The sequence below is a fragment of the Ostrinia furnacalis genome, unplaced genomic scaffold (assembly GCF_004193835.3).
Source record: "Ostrinia furnacalis isolate ACB-3 unplaced genomic scaffold, ASM419383v2 OfSCF2568, whole genome shotgun sequence".
Classification (NCBI taxonomy): domain Eukaryota; kingdom Metazoa; phylum Arthropoda; class Insecta; order Lepidoptera; family Crambidae; genus Ostrinia; species Ostrinia furnacalis.
The window spans coordinates 382,112-399,324 of NW_021132807.1; the positions used below are offsets into that span (position 1 = coordinate 382,112).

Genomic DNA, 17,213 nt, shown 5'->3' on the forward strand with positions numbered 1-17,213 from the left:
ACAGATGTATTCACAATTGACATTACAGTACAGGGGGCGTAGAGTGAGTTTACATCAAACGCATTCGATATCGAATGCGTTAAAAAAATATATGAAAATTATAGTTCTTGAAAGTTTCCGCTAGGGGCGCTGTAAAATCCGTCATACATTTAATGTCACTTTTTTACGCAGTCGATATCGAATGCGTGTGATACGCCCCCAGATACTTTTTCAGGTGAAGTTCACAAAATAAAAACAAATCACTGGTGGCAGTGAAGCCAGTTTCGCTGCAATTTATCGCTCATGGATATCAAATGAAACACTTATAAAACTGAACAAGATTAGCATCATCAGTAATCAGAGTAGAGGTGGCAAAGTTTCCTACTGAACCTGAATGAAGTTACCTAAACATTTACCCAGGGGTTAATGAGGCTTTATCTAAAAAAATAACATATCTACACAGCTAAAAGTATATACTCGTACTAGCCGCCGCCCGCGACTTCGTACGCGTGGATCCCGTTTTACCCCCTTAGGGGTGGAGTTTCGTAAAATCCTTTCTTAGCGGATGCCTACGTCATAACATCTACCTGCATGCCAAATTTCAGCCCGATCCGTCTAGTGGTTTGGGCTGTGCGTTGATAGATCACTATGTCAGTCAGTCACCTTTGAGTCATATATGTATATTAAGATTTAAAAAACTTGTAACCAAACAAATACATAATATATTATTAATTAATCAACGGCGAGCGAATTGCAGTAATGATTTTGAACCATAGCCCGAGCCGCGTATAAACAATAGTAATTATCTTAAACCAACTTACATAATTACCTAAATACTGCACTTGTCTAGACATCCATTCAAGCCAGACAGGCATTGCAGATTAACTACAGGCAATTAATATCTGCCAGATTCTTGACCAATTGATCAATTAGTCAGTAATCACGGCTCTAGCAATAGAGCAATCAATGTGATTGACATTCGGGAAGGCAGTTCGTTCAGTGAACTGTAAAAACTAGTTTAGTAATAGCATGTCAGACTTTACAGTTTTATTGCAAAATCGCACCTATTACCACGTTATATGAGGTTAGTGTTTGACTTGATGTGCCTTTGTCGTAAGGGTACTGTGGTAAAGACGGGAAGCCATGCTTGGTGGATGTGGTAATGTAGTTTAAGAAAAGGACACCATGTTATTCTTACAATTGAATAATTTATTCGCGAAAAAAGATTTTTGTAGCACCTATTAAAGCTTCAACCACACCAACGTGTGCAGATTAGGCATGGAACATTTCATGAATAGCAGGTGAAAAATCATATGAAATGAATTTCATTAATCACACCTGCTATTTTACTTCACATAGACTGCTATAATTTCACAGTCAACGAAATCACAAATCACATGAATTTCATTAATTCATTCGAGCGAAGTCCGTGAGCGCAGCTCTGCGAAGCGACCGAGCGAGTAAGAAGGAATGATTTGATCATGTGCGTGTTAGAAAAGGACAAGAGATGTGATGACGGACGAAACTGGGCATTTTAAATATGAACTTTAATCTCAAAGATGTAAGGTTTAGATTTCCTTGTCATCATTCGTATGAGTTCATTAGATAGCAGGCAGATGAAATGAATGATTTTCAATTTTCATTAGTCGCGCGGTTATTGATGTGCTGTGAAACTGTTTGTTTTTTTTTGTGCGACATTAAATGAAACAGATATTGTTACAATTAATATTTTAGCTAATTAGCAATCCTTCATCATAATTCATACTTCATTATATTTTGAAAGAGCTACATTAAAACACTGCGAATAAAAATCATTGCCTGTGAAATTTCGCATGTGAAATCATGTGAAAAAAAAACATCTTTTCATAGAATGAAAATGAATGAAAAATAGCAATCATTTCCATGCCTAGTGCAGATCGCCATCGCTGGCACGATCAAAAAAGGCCAATGACAGGACGTGCGCCCTATGACAGTTCACGCTACCTGTCATTGGCTTTGATCGCACCGTGATCGCGCCGGCGATGGCGATCAGCACGCGTTGGTGTGGTTGAAGCATAAGAAGTATAGTTTTCATTGGCTTTCATAAAAGTCACATACTGAACTTAAATGGAAATTGTAGAGTTTGATGGTTTGTGTTTCGAACTACATCTCTAGCTGTGGTTGCAGGTTGCAGATTTGGATCAAACGAAGGACATAAGTGTTATGGACGTTGCATAGTTTCCATATGGTTTTCACAAAGCTCTACCTAGGTACTTAGTTTAGGGGATTTGTTAGCTAGTTGAAACAATATCTGTGTACAAATTGATAATACCTGTTTCTTCTTAACATGATACGATGGTCTGACATAATATTTGGGACGTATTATAGTGCCCTACTTAGTCTTGAATAATCTAAATAAACCAGCGGAGAAAATTCTAACATGACTTGAAATGTAAGCATCCAAAAACAAACACCAATTTAGAATTCTGTACACTCGACAATCTTCGGAAGTGATGTGCAAACACATGCTACAGCATACAGATGGGATTACACAACAGATAGCCAGCATTGTTTTAGTTTAAATTCAAAATTTGTATTTCCAACATAGTCATGCCCTGGTTACTTCAGGGAAAACAATGTCGATTGTCTTATTTGTTTGCTTGTGAAGGGAGAAATTGGGCCTCTAATTTAAAGATCGCTAAGAAAACTTAAACCTGTTTTGTTTTCTTACATTCATTCACCTCTTGTTATATTAGCATTAAGTTAAATTGTGTTCGCCATCAACAAAGATGGTAATGGACTCCCAAAGTCCCAACACTCATGAGGTACAAAACCAACTGCCTTCCTTTCTATGGACGCTTGAATAAAGTTTTGACCTGCGGACATATCACATCCTTCTAACCACATTTAGCTTCCAGAACGCTTGTAACTTAGGCATAAATTAGTAACTTAAATATTAAGTAACATCTATCATAGGCAGTATTAATTAAGTTCTTGGCATCTATATGAATGTTCTCAAATCGTTATTAAATACTATTTCTCATTTGGAATAAGTTCTATGATCAGTAGGACAAAAAACATTGCTACACACTGCCCCATAAAATCTCAAGCTGTTTATGCAATCGTAATGTTTATTTTAGCTTCCACCATCTAAATAGTGCTTAAACATAGCTATTTGTAACGCAGATCAATCTAGAATCCAGATAACAACTAGCTTTTAACTAGAACATAATTAACTTAATACTCCATCATTTTGAAATAAGTGTCGGAGTAAATGACGACTTTCAATGAAGAAAGATCAAAAATGATTACAGTGTAATGGGATGATTCTGTAAGTGGCATAAAGCCATCTTCTTTGTGTTACATGGTCTTTAACTTGTGTTACAACATAATGATTGTCTTCAACTGCTTTTGTAGACAGACCATTAAGCATTAGCAGCAACATCTTAACTCTTGGGAGATTTGTTTCGTCTGATAATATTAATTTTAAAGCTGTCAAGTTTATTACATTTTCAGTTAAATCTGTGGTTTAACAATCTAGAAAACAGTTCAAAGAAAATTTGTTTTTCATGCAGCACAAAGGAGGTTATTGGCTGCAATCGATGTTAAGTTAGATAGTCTAGGATATTACCTACTCTGTAAGTGCCTATTCACTCTCGCCTTGATGGAGGCCCGGATGATAAGCTGGAATCTTCTTCTTTTTGGGCCTCCATGTGTAAAATGTAAGGCTGAGTTGAGTAAGATAGTTACTTTGACTTTAACAAACGTCAAAAATCTATCAAAATCAATACAAAAAGCACCGGTTATTGTTAAAGTTACGGTTAGAGTAAGTTGGTGCAACTCATCCTAAGTGTTTATGTCAAACTCCGAAAAATGTTATTCAAAAAAAAATGTTTGCTTAGATTGGGACTAAACGAAGCTGTAAATAAAAATGCCCAAATAAATAAAAATAAATAAAAAAGTATACAAATACAATATTAATCCACAATTCTTCTCCACCAGGTTTCCATGAAGCAATAGGCGAGGCCATCGCGCTCTCAGTAGCCTCTCCTCGCCACCTCCAGACCCTGGGCCTCGTCCAGAAGTCGGTTGACGACACAGCCCACGACACCAACTACCTGTTCACTCAAGCCATGGATAAGCTGGCCTTCCTACCCTTCGCCCTGGTGATGGACCGGTGGCGGTGGGACGTGTTCACTGGGGACATCAGGAAGGAACAATACAATTGTCATTGGTGGAGACTCAGGTTGGTATTGAAAATTTTTTACCCTCAGGCGGTTATCACACTGCGCCGCTCTCCGCCGCGGTACGCGGGACGACCAGATTTAATCATTGTATGCAAGTACCTCAGTTTGTATAGAAAACACGCGCGGCACAACACACTGACAATGCGTCTGCGCGCGGGATTTTTATTTTTTTATGAAATCGAGCGCGGCGCAGTGTGATAACCGCCTTATAACTGAATCATGACAGTTTTTTACACTATTTTTTTAACAGTAATATTCCAGTTAATCTTGGAGGACTAAAACTAAATACTCGTACATGCCCACTCCTATGTTAGTTCAACGAAAGACTGGGTTTGATCGTAGTTGACACTGTTGGACTATTGTCGAATTGTTTTAACTTTTGTTCATCTCAAGTATCTTCAGAATATATTATGATGGCAACAAAAACACACTGGCAATAAGTTGCGTTTGAGTTTCATATGTGAAATGATATGTTAAAGCAATTCAAACAATTTTACAGGACTTTTTCTTTCTTTTCATAACAGAATGTCTTTATTGAACTTTATTTTTAATTTGAAAATTAGTACTTTGCATACGCACCGTAATCAGGTGGAGCGCCAATTTTGGTCAAATTCGCGTATCCGTACATGTAATTACTAACTCCACTTACACTAATTGTTTCAGCACATTAACAAGTGAGATTTTAACTGCCTTCTCACGGTTTCACGTGGGCCGTTCAAAACGTTTACATAATCAAATTATGCAAGTTGGTTAATTTTAGCTTTCAGCGTGTTTTTTTTATGGAACCGGTGCTTTTTGTATGGAACAAAAATAATCGCCATTTTTTATCTAAAATGTGATGTCAGTAATGTTATAGAGAGTGTTCATATTTTAACGAAACACTTTCTTTGCTCAAATCAAGGTTTACACTCAACAGTTTCTTTAAAAGAAAGCTTACCTCAATAGTCCAGCGGTGTCAGGTTTCGACCCCTTGTTCCCCGGATCTCGAGGTTCGCTTTAAGTATAGTATAGCAGGGCAGAATGTACGCGATTGCGGTCAAATATTTGAAAAAAAAGTTTGGTTAGACGACAGAACTAAGGCTGGTTTTAGTGTTACGCGGACTGTCAGTGCGGATCGCTCCGCACAGCCGATCTGTATGAACTGCTAGGGAGCGGAGCGGTTCCTCCGGACCGCATTACTCTAAAACGCTCCCTAGAAGTTCATACAGATTGGCCGTGCGGAGCGGGTCCGCACCGGACGGTCCGCGTGACACTAAAACCAGCCTAATGCAGCAGCTGAAACAAACTTTAGTTTAAATTCTTTCCAAAATGGAGCAAGAATTTTGCTTTAGCTTCTTTATCCTATGGTCCACACTTTATCATACCGACCTGTGCATAATAAGACTGATCGTATTCAATCATTCGCAAAGACAGGTCCGCATTGTGCAACGAAGAAGACCAACATAATCTATTGACCTAGAAGCAGGCACGGGTGATTACTTAGCGCGGCAGAGCGTGAACTTTACGTCACATGTGCTAGCTGGATCGGAGCATAGTGTAGAGAGAACACACTGTTCATTCACCATTATACTAGACTGCAATTCCATTGTCGTAACTTGTAGGCATCAATTTAGCCACGATAGCCGAACGGTGAAGGGGTCGGAGTGGCCGACTCGAGATCCAAGGAACGCGGGTTCGAATCCCACCGCCGCCTCAACTATTGTGGTGAGCCCACTCGTAACACAAGCTTATTTAGCTTAACACGAGGAGCTAATGGGACTATTAGTAATTTGGGCAATACAAATTGCTAATAATCTACCTTAGTAGTAGTAGATAAGATATGTCATGTATGTCCTATATTAGCTTCCCGGAATTTATAGAATTTCAAGAAGAAATAGCATCAGAAAAAGAATCATTTTCTGTGCAAACTCACTCTATCAGGGATCTCGTCTAAATACTGAGGTAAAGACTAAATTACGAGCTTCGAGAATGCCCCTCGGATTTTTCCAAATCGTAGAGACAATTCGCATAGGAAAAAATTTAAATTTCCAGGACCTTGTTTCTTGCCATGTGATACGAAGATCGAATTCAGAATTTCCTCCTATTTTTAGTCGTTAAAAAGTGACATTGAGTTAAAACAGACTTCTTTCATAAATTCCTAAGTATTACCACCAGGTTTTAATTGGCGTTTGTTCATAAAAGGCTGATGTGGCTGCTATCCCTCGACCAATATTACAGTAAGTTATCTAATGTTGATAACTCTAGTTTGCTGAGCACTAATGAGCAGTTGTCGGTGGGTGATTTGTTGACGGATTAGACTAAACTGGGCAGGGCTATGTTTGGTTACCATATAGTGATGGTCAAGAAGACCGCGAAGAAGATTTTGGTAGCCCGCGAAAGTTAAATAAACTGAACAGAATGATTGAAAATGAAAAAGGTTTTATTTCACTCTTCTAAACCGCACCTTGCAGTCAACCGCAAGAAATATTTTCGAGCATAAGTAGACCTCACAGGTCAAAAATTTGGCCACCCCTGCCATATACGAACAAACCTGAACAGTGAAGAAAATAATACTATTGTAGTGAAAACCAATGGTGGGGATCTGGAAAAACCATGTCAATTGTAAAGTTCCTGGAAACCAAATTAAGAGCTTGTTGTGTTAAGTTAACTATACCTTTTTGCTTCACACCTCTCGGATAAAATTACCACCAATATACGAGTATAGAGTTTGAACTATAACGCTAAAACAATTAACTGAAAGCTTATGATGAACTGGTGCAACTGGCCCTTATAACTGTTCTAAGGCTAATAAAATAAGAAAATAACTAATAACTATCTCCAATCCATTGGTAAAGACGTCTTTTTTCTCATCGCACTACACTCAAATTACGTCTGCTCCAAATTGAACCTCCAACACAACCGCCGTCCATTCTCAAAGTCGACGCATGTGATGGCGCTAAGTGGCAAAAAGATAGTAGAGTAAGCCGGTTGAGCGATGGGATTGCGGTCTTCGCGGCCTTGACTCATAACGGGTTCAATCTCGGACGAAAGCGAATGTGGTTTGGTACAAGTTGTAAGAGGAAAAGTAAAATTAAGCATTTTTAATGAGCTGTAAGCTGAGAAAGAACGTAACATTTTTTATCCACAACGAGGAAACTCTTGGCCTGAATCTCATATGAAGTGATGAAAGGATTTGAGAATATATCAGTGTCATCAATTTTACTATGTTGTTTTATTGGTTGTGTTAACTCTGGCTTTCCTAAAACTTATGAATGATCAAACAGAGATGCTATATTTGGGTGTTGAAATGATTTTGCGTTTAATCTTCGGCCAGATAATTGTATTTTGATTATGTTTTTTCAATTTTAAATTACCAGTGAAATCTTCTAGGCTTATGTAAAACTAATTTTTGCTGCTAAGGTTAAGGTTTAGTTAAGAGCGTATTACTAACCTAACGTTCTTTAAGTCTTTAAAACAGAAAGGTTATGTCAAGGTGTGGAGAGAGCTTCTTGTCACTTGGACCACTATTCAGCTTACTCTAAAAAGTCACAATGTTACCTATACGCCATTAAACCACTGCACGTTACGTCATGCGCGTGCGCTTACAAACCGACCCCATTTCATTTACGCGCGATTTTAATGTTTTTATTGTGGCTGTGGCCAAATCGTGGATTGCGATGTAATAAGAAATAATATTTAACGTTTGCGGTTTTAAATATGTGGGAATTGTTGCGTTTTAATGGAATGTGTGGGCCTTAAATTCTTAACGGTTACCGCTGGCCTTGTGGTGAGCGTACTAACGATCAGCGTAGCTTCTGACGTTGCGGGTTCAAATCCCGCTGAGGGCGAAAGTGTGCATGAGCTTGAGCCGCATGCGCTGTGAAAATACTTTTAGCCTAGGCGCAGACCACTGATTTTTAGTTGGTCGATAGTTGGGACGGTCTGTTAATCATTATGGACGTCTATGAAAGTGCGCACACTGGTATTGGCCGATTTTTCATACAAATTAGAATCGGGACCAACCATCGGCCGACAAAAAGTTTGCAGTCTGCGGGGAGGGATTTCATTGCCTATATCACATTATTTAGGCGTGTCAATTAATTTTGAAGCACTCAATAGAATGGATGATTAATTTGTCCATCTGTAAATTTTACAGAAGTATCATAACATGATGTCCATTGTTACAGGGAGCAGTACCAAGGCATCAAGCCCCCGGTCCTGCGATCTGAACTGGACTTCGATCCTGGCTCCAAGTACCACATTCCGGCGAACATCCCGTACATAAGGTAAGTTATAGTTTTAGCATTACTTATTGGTACACATTTATGGCCCATATAGACTTTTTGTAGCGATGCAGTTGCGCTGCTGTAGCGCGTTAGTAGCGCGTTGGCATCACTTCTGTAGTGCGTTGCAAATGCGACTAACGCGCGTTAGTAGCGATGCTGTCGAAAAAGTCGCCGTGGGCGAGGGCCTTTAGGATTAATTGTTGGTTAACATTTGGTTTTCTATCGAGGATCTCACTCTGGGTACACGCGTTAAGTTGCCAGATTCAATGGGACGTTGTGTAGTTGTAATAACGGTGTAAAACGTAACAACGTCAAGCCCCTACTTTTTATCCACAACGAAGAAGCTCTTATCCTGCTTCTCATCTGATGTAAAGTGGTGAACGCGAGCTTCATTCGGAATCCTCAACCTGGATGTCTTACCTCCAACTGCCGGAACACAACAATGCTGTTAACATATTTGTTATTGCGACTGATATTGGTAAGATAGTGGTAGCTAGTTCATTTTTTTTAAACGTAAGTATACAATATTTAATGACAACAAACATGAAAAATTCTGCACGAATACAAATATAATGACTTTAGTACTAATAATGATATCTAGCACTGTATAGGTACCTACACAGTCACAGTATTGTATTCACACGACACAATACATGCGTCAACAATAGTTAACTAAGATCTGCGATAGTTAAACCGTCGTAACTTTTTCCGCATTCGCAACGTGTGTAAAATAAAGCAAATAAATTAATAAACTAGCTTCACACGATTATAATATCCGTTCAAACATGATCTCTCATTTATACGACACTATGTTCCGTAGAAAGATGAAACTGAATTAAAAGAACTTACAAAATGTTACTAAAAGCTCGAAAAAGTCTATTTTTGTAATCCACTGATGCTATGCACTTTCTTGGTTGTATTTTTTTCTTTTATATATCCAATTTAAAAAACTATACAAAGTATAAAATTAAATGGAACTGAAATTCGACAGTCAAAGCTTTTAAAAAATTACCCTGTTTTGATTTTGAGCGCCGAACGTAATACAGTCATGTCTCTACCAAGTAGAGTTCGTCGTAAGCTTCGTAACGTTGAAAATTAAGGGAGAAGCCTCACGATGCGGTGCGGTGCCGCTGCGGCGTCCTGCATTAACGGGACTATTCCCACCTCTCGTTCCCACTACTGCAACTCCTGTGTAGCCAGGATCTACAGCTTGACCGCCATAAAAACCCAACCAATGAAGGTCAAGTTTGTCCCGGGGGAAAGTTAAACTGTCATTGGACCCGCAACAACCAACAACCTTGTTTGTGTGGCAACCTTTGTTTGTCACCTGTCATCCGCTTTGCAATGGAGGGAAGTCGAACCTTAATTTCGAACTCCTCCTAAGATGTTCTTCTGATTAATTTCGTTGCGGCGTCCTGCATATAAAAATCAATGATATGCCAGACGGTGCGTTCTGGCGCCGCACCGCAGGCACACCGCACTTCGATTGAGCGAGACGGTGCCGTTGCGGCGCCGCATACCACCATGTGTACAGTGACGCGGCAAAATGTTTGCGTTGCGGCGCCGCACCGCACCGTGTGGCATCCTGACATGTGAAGTGAAGTTGTCTGTCAAAATGTTACGATAAAGACATACTCGTAGCACGAGTATTTACGCCTTATGTTAACGCCCGCTGTTAAACACAATATTTAGCATTTGTTGTACATTATGCTATATTTACCCGGTAATCATTACACTTGGGTGCTCTAGAAAGATCTTACATTCATTATGTCACGTTTGAGTAATATGCTTTGGGAAATTAATAAGTGAGAGAAATACATAGCAAAACAATTATTACTTAAGTAAACATTGCCGAGTTTTATCTATTACTTTATGCTTTCTTAACTAAGGGACCGCCTTATTTTGTTGTTGTACCAAAATGGATGGTGTGCAAAAAATTTAGTGCGTGAACTAAGTGACTTTTTAAAATAAATACTCGTATTTAATTTTCAGAAATGTTAAATTATAAAGTGTTATGGAAGGAGGATAATTGCCATAGACAATAAAGGAACTTAAGCAATTGGAGTTTTTGATTTTCGCATTTGATATAATAAGTATTTTGTATTCTTAAGAACTGTGCAATATAATAGAAAAAATTACCATTGAGGTTTGATTTCCGCATTTGATTTATTTAAATTCTGAAGAATGCAATTTTACTACAATATCCGCTGTTAGGGACCTTAATTATAATTTATAATCTGTCTTAAGCGTTTCGAATTACGATTCCGTATTTCGTATCGCTGGGAAATCGTGTGTGTAACAAAACCGTTGCGAAAAATCTCACACAGTTTCTGAACGTAACCTGTACCAGGCCTGGCTCACTCCGCGCGGTACATCCGATAATTACCTACAGCGAAGCGCCCCGCCGGCGGGTATTATAACAGTCGAGTGTCACGCGCGCGCCCGTCAGGACGCTGGCGTGCGTTGTAGTACTAATTCTATGATCGAAGTATTATTTAAAAATGGACATAAGAGAGAAAGAAATATTATTGTGCGGCGTTCGGGTGTTTAAATTTGAAAAGAAATCTACCGGATTTATCTTTTTTTTCGCTTCCCAAAGATGCTGAAAGGTATGTTGGCCATGAAGGTAATCAATAATTCTTAGGATAGTATAGGAACCTAACCTACCATGACTACTGCTCAGAATGCGTTCGTTCGTTTCAGCCAAAAATGACGTCCACTGCTGGACAAAAGGCCTCTCCCAAGGTTTTCCATAATCAATGCGTACTTACCTACATACGTACCTCATTACAAATAAGTAGATTAATTATTTTTTTACTAGACACTACTAGACAGCAACCCTAACAGCGTAAGAAGAGTTCAGAGGCACGCGATAGAAAGAGACAAAACTTGTAGGTGAATAAAATTGTAGGTACTTAGTGCTGTGCGAGCTGAATTCCACTGTATCGCGTCGTAGCAAGACTCGCATTTATTTAAATCGTCTTGCGGAGTAATCCTTCTGTACCTGTACTATTACTTATTCTGTGCCTGTACGTACCCCACAGCGGCAATCTTGCCATACTTCCGTGGGTATGAAGAAATTCCTGTTCAGTGGGAGGGTATGGTTGCATTATTGTTTTTATTAATAGTGACCATGTTACATTAAGATAATCCTACTAATACTATAAATGCGAAAGTTTGAATGCCTGGATGGATGTATGTTTGTTACTCTTTCACGCAAAAACTACTGAAAACTGATGAAACTTTACAGTGTCATTGTTTATAACCCAAAATAACATATAGACTATAATTAAAATTAAAAAAAAAAATTAAGACGATTTGTGACAAACTAAATTTCACGCGGGTGAAGCCGCGGGCAAAAGCTAGTAATAATTATAAATTGAATTTCGAATGAAACAATTGGCAATAATTAAAAAAAATGTTTTGATTTTTAACTACATTTTGAAATCACAAAATTAAAGCACACGCGCGACCTAGTATACAGGGTGGAAACGATAAGTGATCTCACTCGATTATTTCTAAACTATACAAGATATCGAAAAACTGATTACTGATCCTGAAAGTGCTTTACGAGCTCTTTCAAACGGTATCAGTAATAGGTTACAGAATGCACTGGATCTATCCGAAAACTCAATGTTTTCAGTCTCCATACTAAATGTATGCCAGCCACACAATATTAGAAGTGTTATTTTTTAAATTAAATTAAAAACACTCAAAATGAACTCGTAAATTTCATTCCTATTTAAAATTAGTCATGGAAAAAATTGGTTTTAGGCTTTACTTGCTATAATTTTATCAAGACATGAGTGCCATTACTGTGGCAGTACTAAATGTATGGAAGCTGGAAACATTGAATTTTCGGATAGATCCAGTTTATTTTGTAACCTATTGTTGGTACCATTGGATAGAGCTCGTGAAGCACTTTCAGGATCAGTAACCAGTTTTTGGATATCTTGCATAATTTTTGATATTATGAGATTTTAATAAATGTATGGAAGTTGGAAACGTTGAATTTTCGGATAGATCCAGCTTTTTTTGTAACTTATTATTGGTACCGTTGGATAGAGCTCGTGTAGGACTTTCAGGGTCAGTAACCAATTTTTGGATATCTTGTATAGTTTAGAAATAATCGAGTGAGATCACTTATCGTTTCCACCCTGTATACTACATATTACCAAATTTAGTAACTACGAACCTATCCGTTGATCAAAAAGGCGATACGAATACAAACCTGTTACTTCCATAATCGTTACTCGTTTAAAATATACCACATTTCGGTATCGGGTAATTGATACGTACGTCATATTATCACTAGATGAGACGCCGCCTTGCGCGCTTACGTAAGGCTTGCATAACTCGCATATCTAGACGTTTCCCCGCGGCTTAAACAACTAGGAAATTAATTTATGTTGCTTAGCATCATTTCTGATGCGTTTCGAAGGACCATTATGAAAGCAATCACTCTTTTTAATACGATCTGATACATTTTCCGCGTGTTTGCAAGCGAACTAATAAACTATGTTTTGAAACTATGCGTTTTTAGGTATTTGGGTCAATTGCAGTTTAATGAGCAATATTATGATGTATTACAAAATTTACAGATAAAGACAATTATGTACATGATAAGTAGCTTTTCTTTCTCGATCGTTGAGATTATTTTATTATTGGTTTCGTAACTTTACTGCTTTATTTTATGTCGCAGTGCTTATTTTATGTTCGTTAAGCGAAACAGGAAAGCGAGCTTGTACAAAATGGTTATTTAAGTATTTTCGTTTAGAATTGCAATGAGATATTTCGATTTCATATTTATTATTTGTCTCCAACTACAGGAAAATGAGTTAAAACATAAATACGATTCATCACTCTTTTAATACTTTCGTTAACTATTTACATGTACACGTACAGACCAGTCGTAAAAATAAAACAATACTTATAAAACAAATAAAAAAATTATAACATTTAAAGCTAAATAGGGGTAGAGATCAGTTCTTTTAATGGTGGTGTTCCTCGTGACCTTCGAAGCCTCCGTGGCTCTCCAGACCCTCGTGGTGGTCGTGGCTGATGTGCTCGTGGCCATGGAAATCATGGTGTTCCTCGTGGTGAACAACATGGGGAACTGGGACCTTCACTGGGTAAGGCACATGCTTCTCCACCGGGTAAGGAACGTGCTTCTCAAGATGGACTGGCACGGGCCTGTCGACGGGCACGTGCACGGGGTAAGGCACCTTCTTCTCCACAGGGTAAGGGATCACCTTCTCCACAGGGTAAGGCGCGGGCACTGGCACTTTGACGGGGTAAGGCACTGGTTTCTCTACGTGAACAGGCACGGGGTTGTCAACGTGAACCTTAACTGGGTAAGGTACTTTCTTCTCGACTGGGTAAGGCACTGGCTTCTCCACTGGGACGGGCACGGGTTTCTCTACGTGAACTGGGACGGGGTTGTCAACGTGGACCTTGACGGGGTAGTGTACGATCTTCTCCACTGGGTAGGGGGCGGGCACTTTCACGGGCACCTTGACGGGGTAGTGCACGGTCTTCTCCACCGGATAGGGGTGCGGGACGTGCACCTTCACTGGGTAGGGGATGTGTTTCTCCACTGGGTAGGGCACTTTCTCGTAAACCTTGACTGGAACAGGCCTGTCAACTTCCACTTTGACGGGGTAGGGGACGTGCTTGGTCACGGGGTAGGGCTTGGGGATGTACTCAGGTACTTTGACGACCTCCTTGACCGGGAAGTGTACGGTTTTCACGACTGGGTACGGGTGCGGGACGGGCACTTTCACTGGCACGGGCACATGTTTCTCGACGGGCACGGGGATGTGCTTCTCCACGGGGTAGGGCACGGGCACTTTCTTGACAACAGTGATGGTCTTCACGTGTTCTTCGTGGTGCTCGTGGCCGCCGAAGTCGTGGCCGCCGAAGTCGTGTCCGCCAAAGTCGTGTCCTCCGAAGTCGTGACCGCCGAAGTCGCCGTACCCGAAATCGGACAGTCCTCTTTTGTCTTGCTTTTTCTCGTCCACCGATTTGGTGTCTTCAGCCTTCTTGTCCTCCGCCTTCTCCTCTGCCGTGACCAGGCTTATAGCCACGGCCAGGATTAAAGACGACCTCTGGAATGAGAAAAAGTAGATTAGCATCCTGATAATTGGAATGATTTAATATTTAGGGTGTTTTTATAAGTTGTTTACTGACCAATAGCTTCATGTTCGCTTTGCTTGTTGTGCAGCGAATGCGACGCCGGAGTGTGCCGTGTCAGCGCCGCGTTCTGGTTTTATACTCCTGCGAGTAGTTTCGTAGATCAATGTTGCAAACACTTTCACGTATACTGCTCTTGATGTGTGTGTAATTTTTTTTCGAAGATGATCTTGTTTGTTTTAAGTAACTAGGGTAGGTTTGGAAATGTATCTAGAACAAAATTGTAGTACAACAAAATCGGACCGGCTATTGGTTCAATTGTTGTACTTGATTTTTTAAACTATAGCGTGCATATTTTGCAAAGCAAATTATTTTACTTTTAACAATTTGAAGCTAAGTTAATAAATTATTAATTTATTATGCGTGCTCAGTAATCTGTTGAAATGTGATATTGGTAATTATAATCAGAAATGACCTGAAAACCTTAATCCACTTATCAATATATTTTATACTTCCAATTGATTTTTACAACTTTTATTGGATCGAATGGAAAAATATTTTTAAATTTTTACCTGTAACCAAAAAATGGTGTCTTTGCACGTAATACGAGTATGAATAACGTGAACAAAAACATTACTAGTTTTTATACCAACATAAATCGAATCATACAGAACCGTTACGCATTTTCTTATGTGATTTCCCCTTCCCTATCGATTATTATTTATTACAGTAATAATAATAATGCAATTTACCCCATTTGGTGGAACAGAAGGATTGTGCAACGCTAAAAAGTTCAATTGTTTCAGTTTTATGATTTTTATGACCCATGGAGAGACCTTGTTCGACTTGGATCAATGACCTACGTTCTAACCCGTTCTAAGTTCATTATTTTACGCTATCGTGCAAATCGTGATATATGACTGATAAATACTCAAATTTAACGGTGCATTTCTTAATAAATTCCACAAATCAAATTGCTGCAACTTGGAACAGAACCTGCTTTGTGATCTCAATTTATTTACATGTTGCTGTCCAACATTCCACAAGCTGTCAAAAGCGTTCTCCTCGGTATTTACTATAGTTGAAATTGTTTTACAGGTAAGTTCGAAACTAGACTGAGTGGGAGCTAGCAAAGGCGGGTACATAACGGATAAACAAGAACAAAACATACTTACTTAATAAATAATAGTTACGAATATACCATTCCATAGCATTAGGAATAATTACGTTTTACCTGAAAGCTTTCATAATATGCCTAGGCGCAGACCAGCAACTTTTAGTTGGCAAATAGCTGGGTCCGATTCTAATTTGTATGAAGAATCGGACGATACCAAATCGATGTAATGTGCGCACTTTCATACATCTCCGTACTGATCAACAGCCCGACCCAACTATCGGCCAACTAAAAGTCGGTGATCTGCGCCTAGGCTAAATCTAGAGCTCTTTTCCTTCACTCTCTATCAAGAACGGCACATAATAGCATCATATTATTGGAGCGTCTACTTCTATTATTTCAATAGTATGATGTGACCTTACAAAACTATGAGATCCCAATCGCATTTCCTATAACATGGCCTCAGAAAAAAATTTTGCTACATTTGAGCCATAGTTTGAAGCTCCTCCTCGTCTCCCAATGCTGGGATTGGTTAATAAATTGTTAAAGCAAAACTGTACGCTGTGATTTTTTTTTCTGTTTTCTTATTCTGGGGAACTTTTCAAGTATAATGTTGATGGGAAAGAGTGGTGTAACGATTTTACTCAATGCAATGCAGTATGCAGGTTTCTGGAGAAAATAGCTAGGGGAATATTTTGCGCAATCTGCTTGCTACACATGATAATGAGGAATTCCTAATATTGTCTTTTTATCTTCAAATAATTATAAGGCATTAATTGGAATTATACCTAATCATTGCTTACATTATAATTACTGTATTACCTAAAGCCCTCACTTTTGCTAATGATCAACATGGTTACATAGTGCGGCACATAATACAGCCATCTTGTATCATTTCTCCAATACTTATGCAATATAATTCCAAGTCAATTAATTCGTGATATTGACCCCTACGTGTTGCAAATATGTTAATACGTAATTTATTCAGGAACTAAAAATTCTATTGAAACTGGAAACCAGTTTCTAAATTAATCTGATTTATTAATAAGACTTCTTAATCACAGCCTTGAAGCTCATTAAGTTTAGTTGTCACTTCATATGCCAATCGGACTCTATATCCGAAACACTAAACATAACACGTGTTAAATCGCATACGGTTTGTAAATAATTTGTGCAAACTTAATTAACTTGTTAGACAATACAAGCAATAAATACTAATTTAATTTGTGCTCTATCACTTTTATTTTATTACTATCCGATTTACCCTTTGCTGAAAAAACTAATATGAAATATTTCAACTATCTACCAGTTACTAAGCAGAGCTTGTTGATACACATCAAGCTGGACACTGTGGCATCTTATATCGTAGTAATATGCAATTTTACAATAAAACGTAGTAGTTTGATTTTAAAAAATTGGTTGAGATTCCAGGTAGAACGACCTATAAATGCTTGTACCCTTTGACTTTCCAGTCTGAATGTTCCCGCAAACGCGTTT

General features: G+C 38.7%; 2 protein-coding genes across 2 annotated transcripts in view; one reads left to right on the plus strand and one right to left on the minus strand.

Moving 5' to 3' along the window:
* Positions 1 to 8,474, plus strand: part of LOC114355895 (angiotensin-converting enzyme-like) — a 52,620-nt gene extending 44,146 nt beyond the window's left edge. Inside the window, exons 8-9 of the mRNA XM_028308930.1 lie at positions 3,961 to 4,204; positions 8,372 to 8,474. Coding sequence (XP_028164731.1) covers positions 3,961 to 4,204; positions 8,372 to 8,474 — 347 coding nt within the window. The remainder of the gene's footprint in view (positions 1 to 3,960; positions 4,205 to 8,371) is intronic.
* A 4,859-nt stretch (positions 8,475 to 13,333) lies between these two features.
* Positions 13,334 to 14,805, minus strand: Vajk1 (chitin-binding protein vajk1). The gene is made up of 2 exons (XM_028308940.1): positions 14,660 to 14,805; positions 13,334 to 14,577 (listed from the first exon to the last, which is right to left on the minus strand). The coding sequence occupies exons 1-2, from the start codon at positions 14,669 to 14,671 to the stop codon at positions 13,462 to 13,464; spliced, it is 1,128 nt and encodes a 375-aa protein (XP_028164741.1). The 5' UTR covers positions 14,672 to 14,805; the 3' UTR covers positions 13,334 to 13,461.
* Positions 14,806 to 17,213: the final 2,408 nt, after the last annotated feature.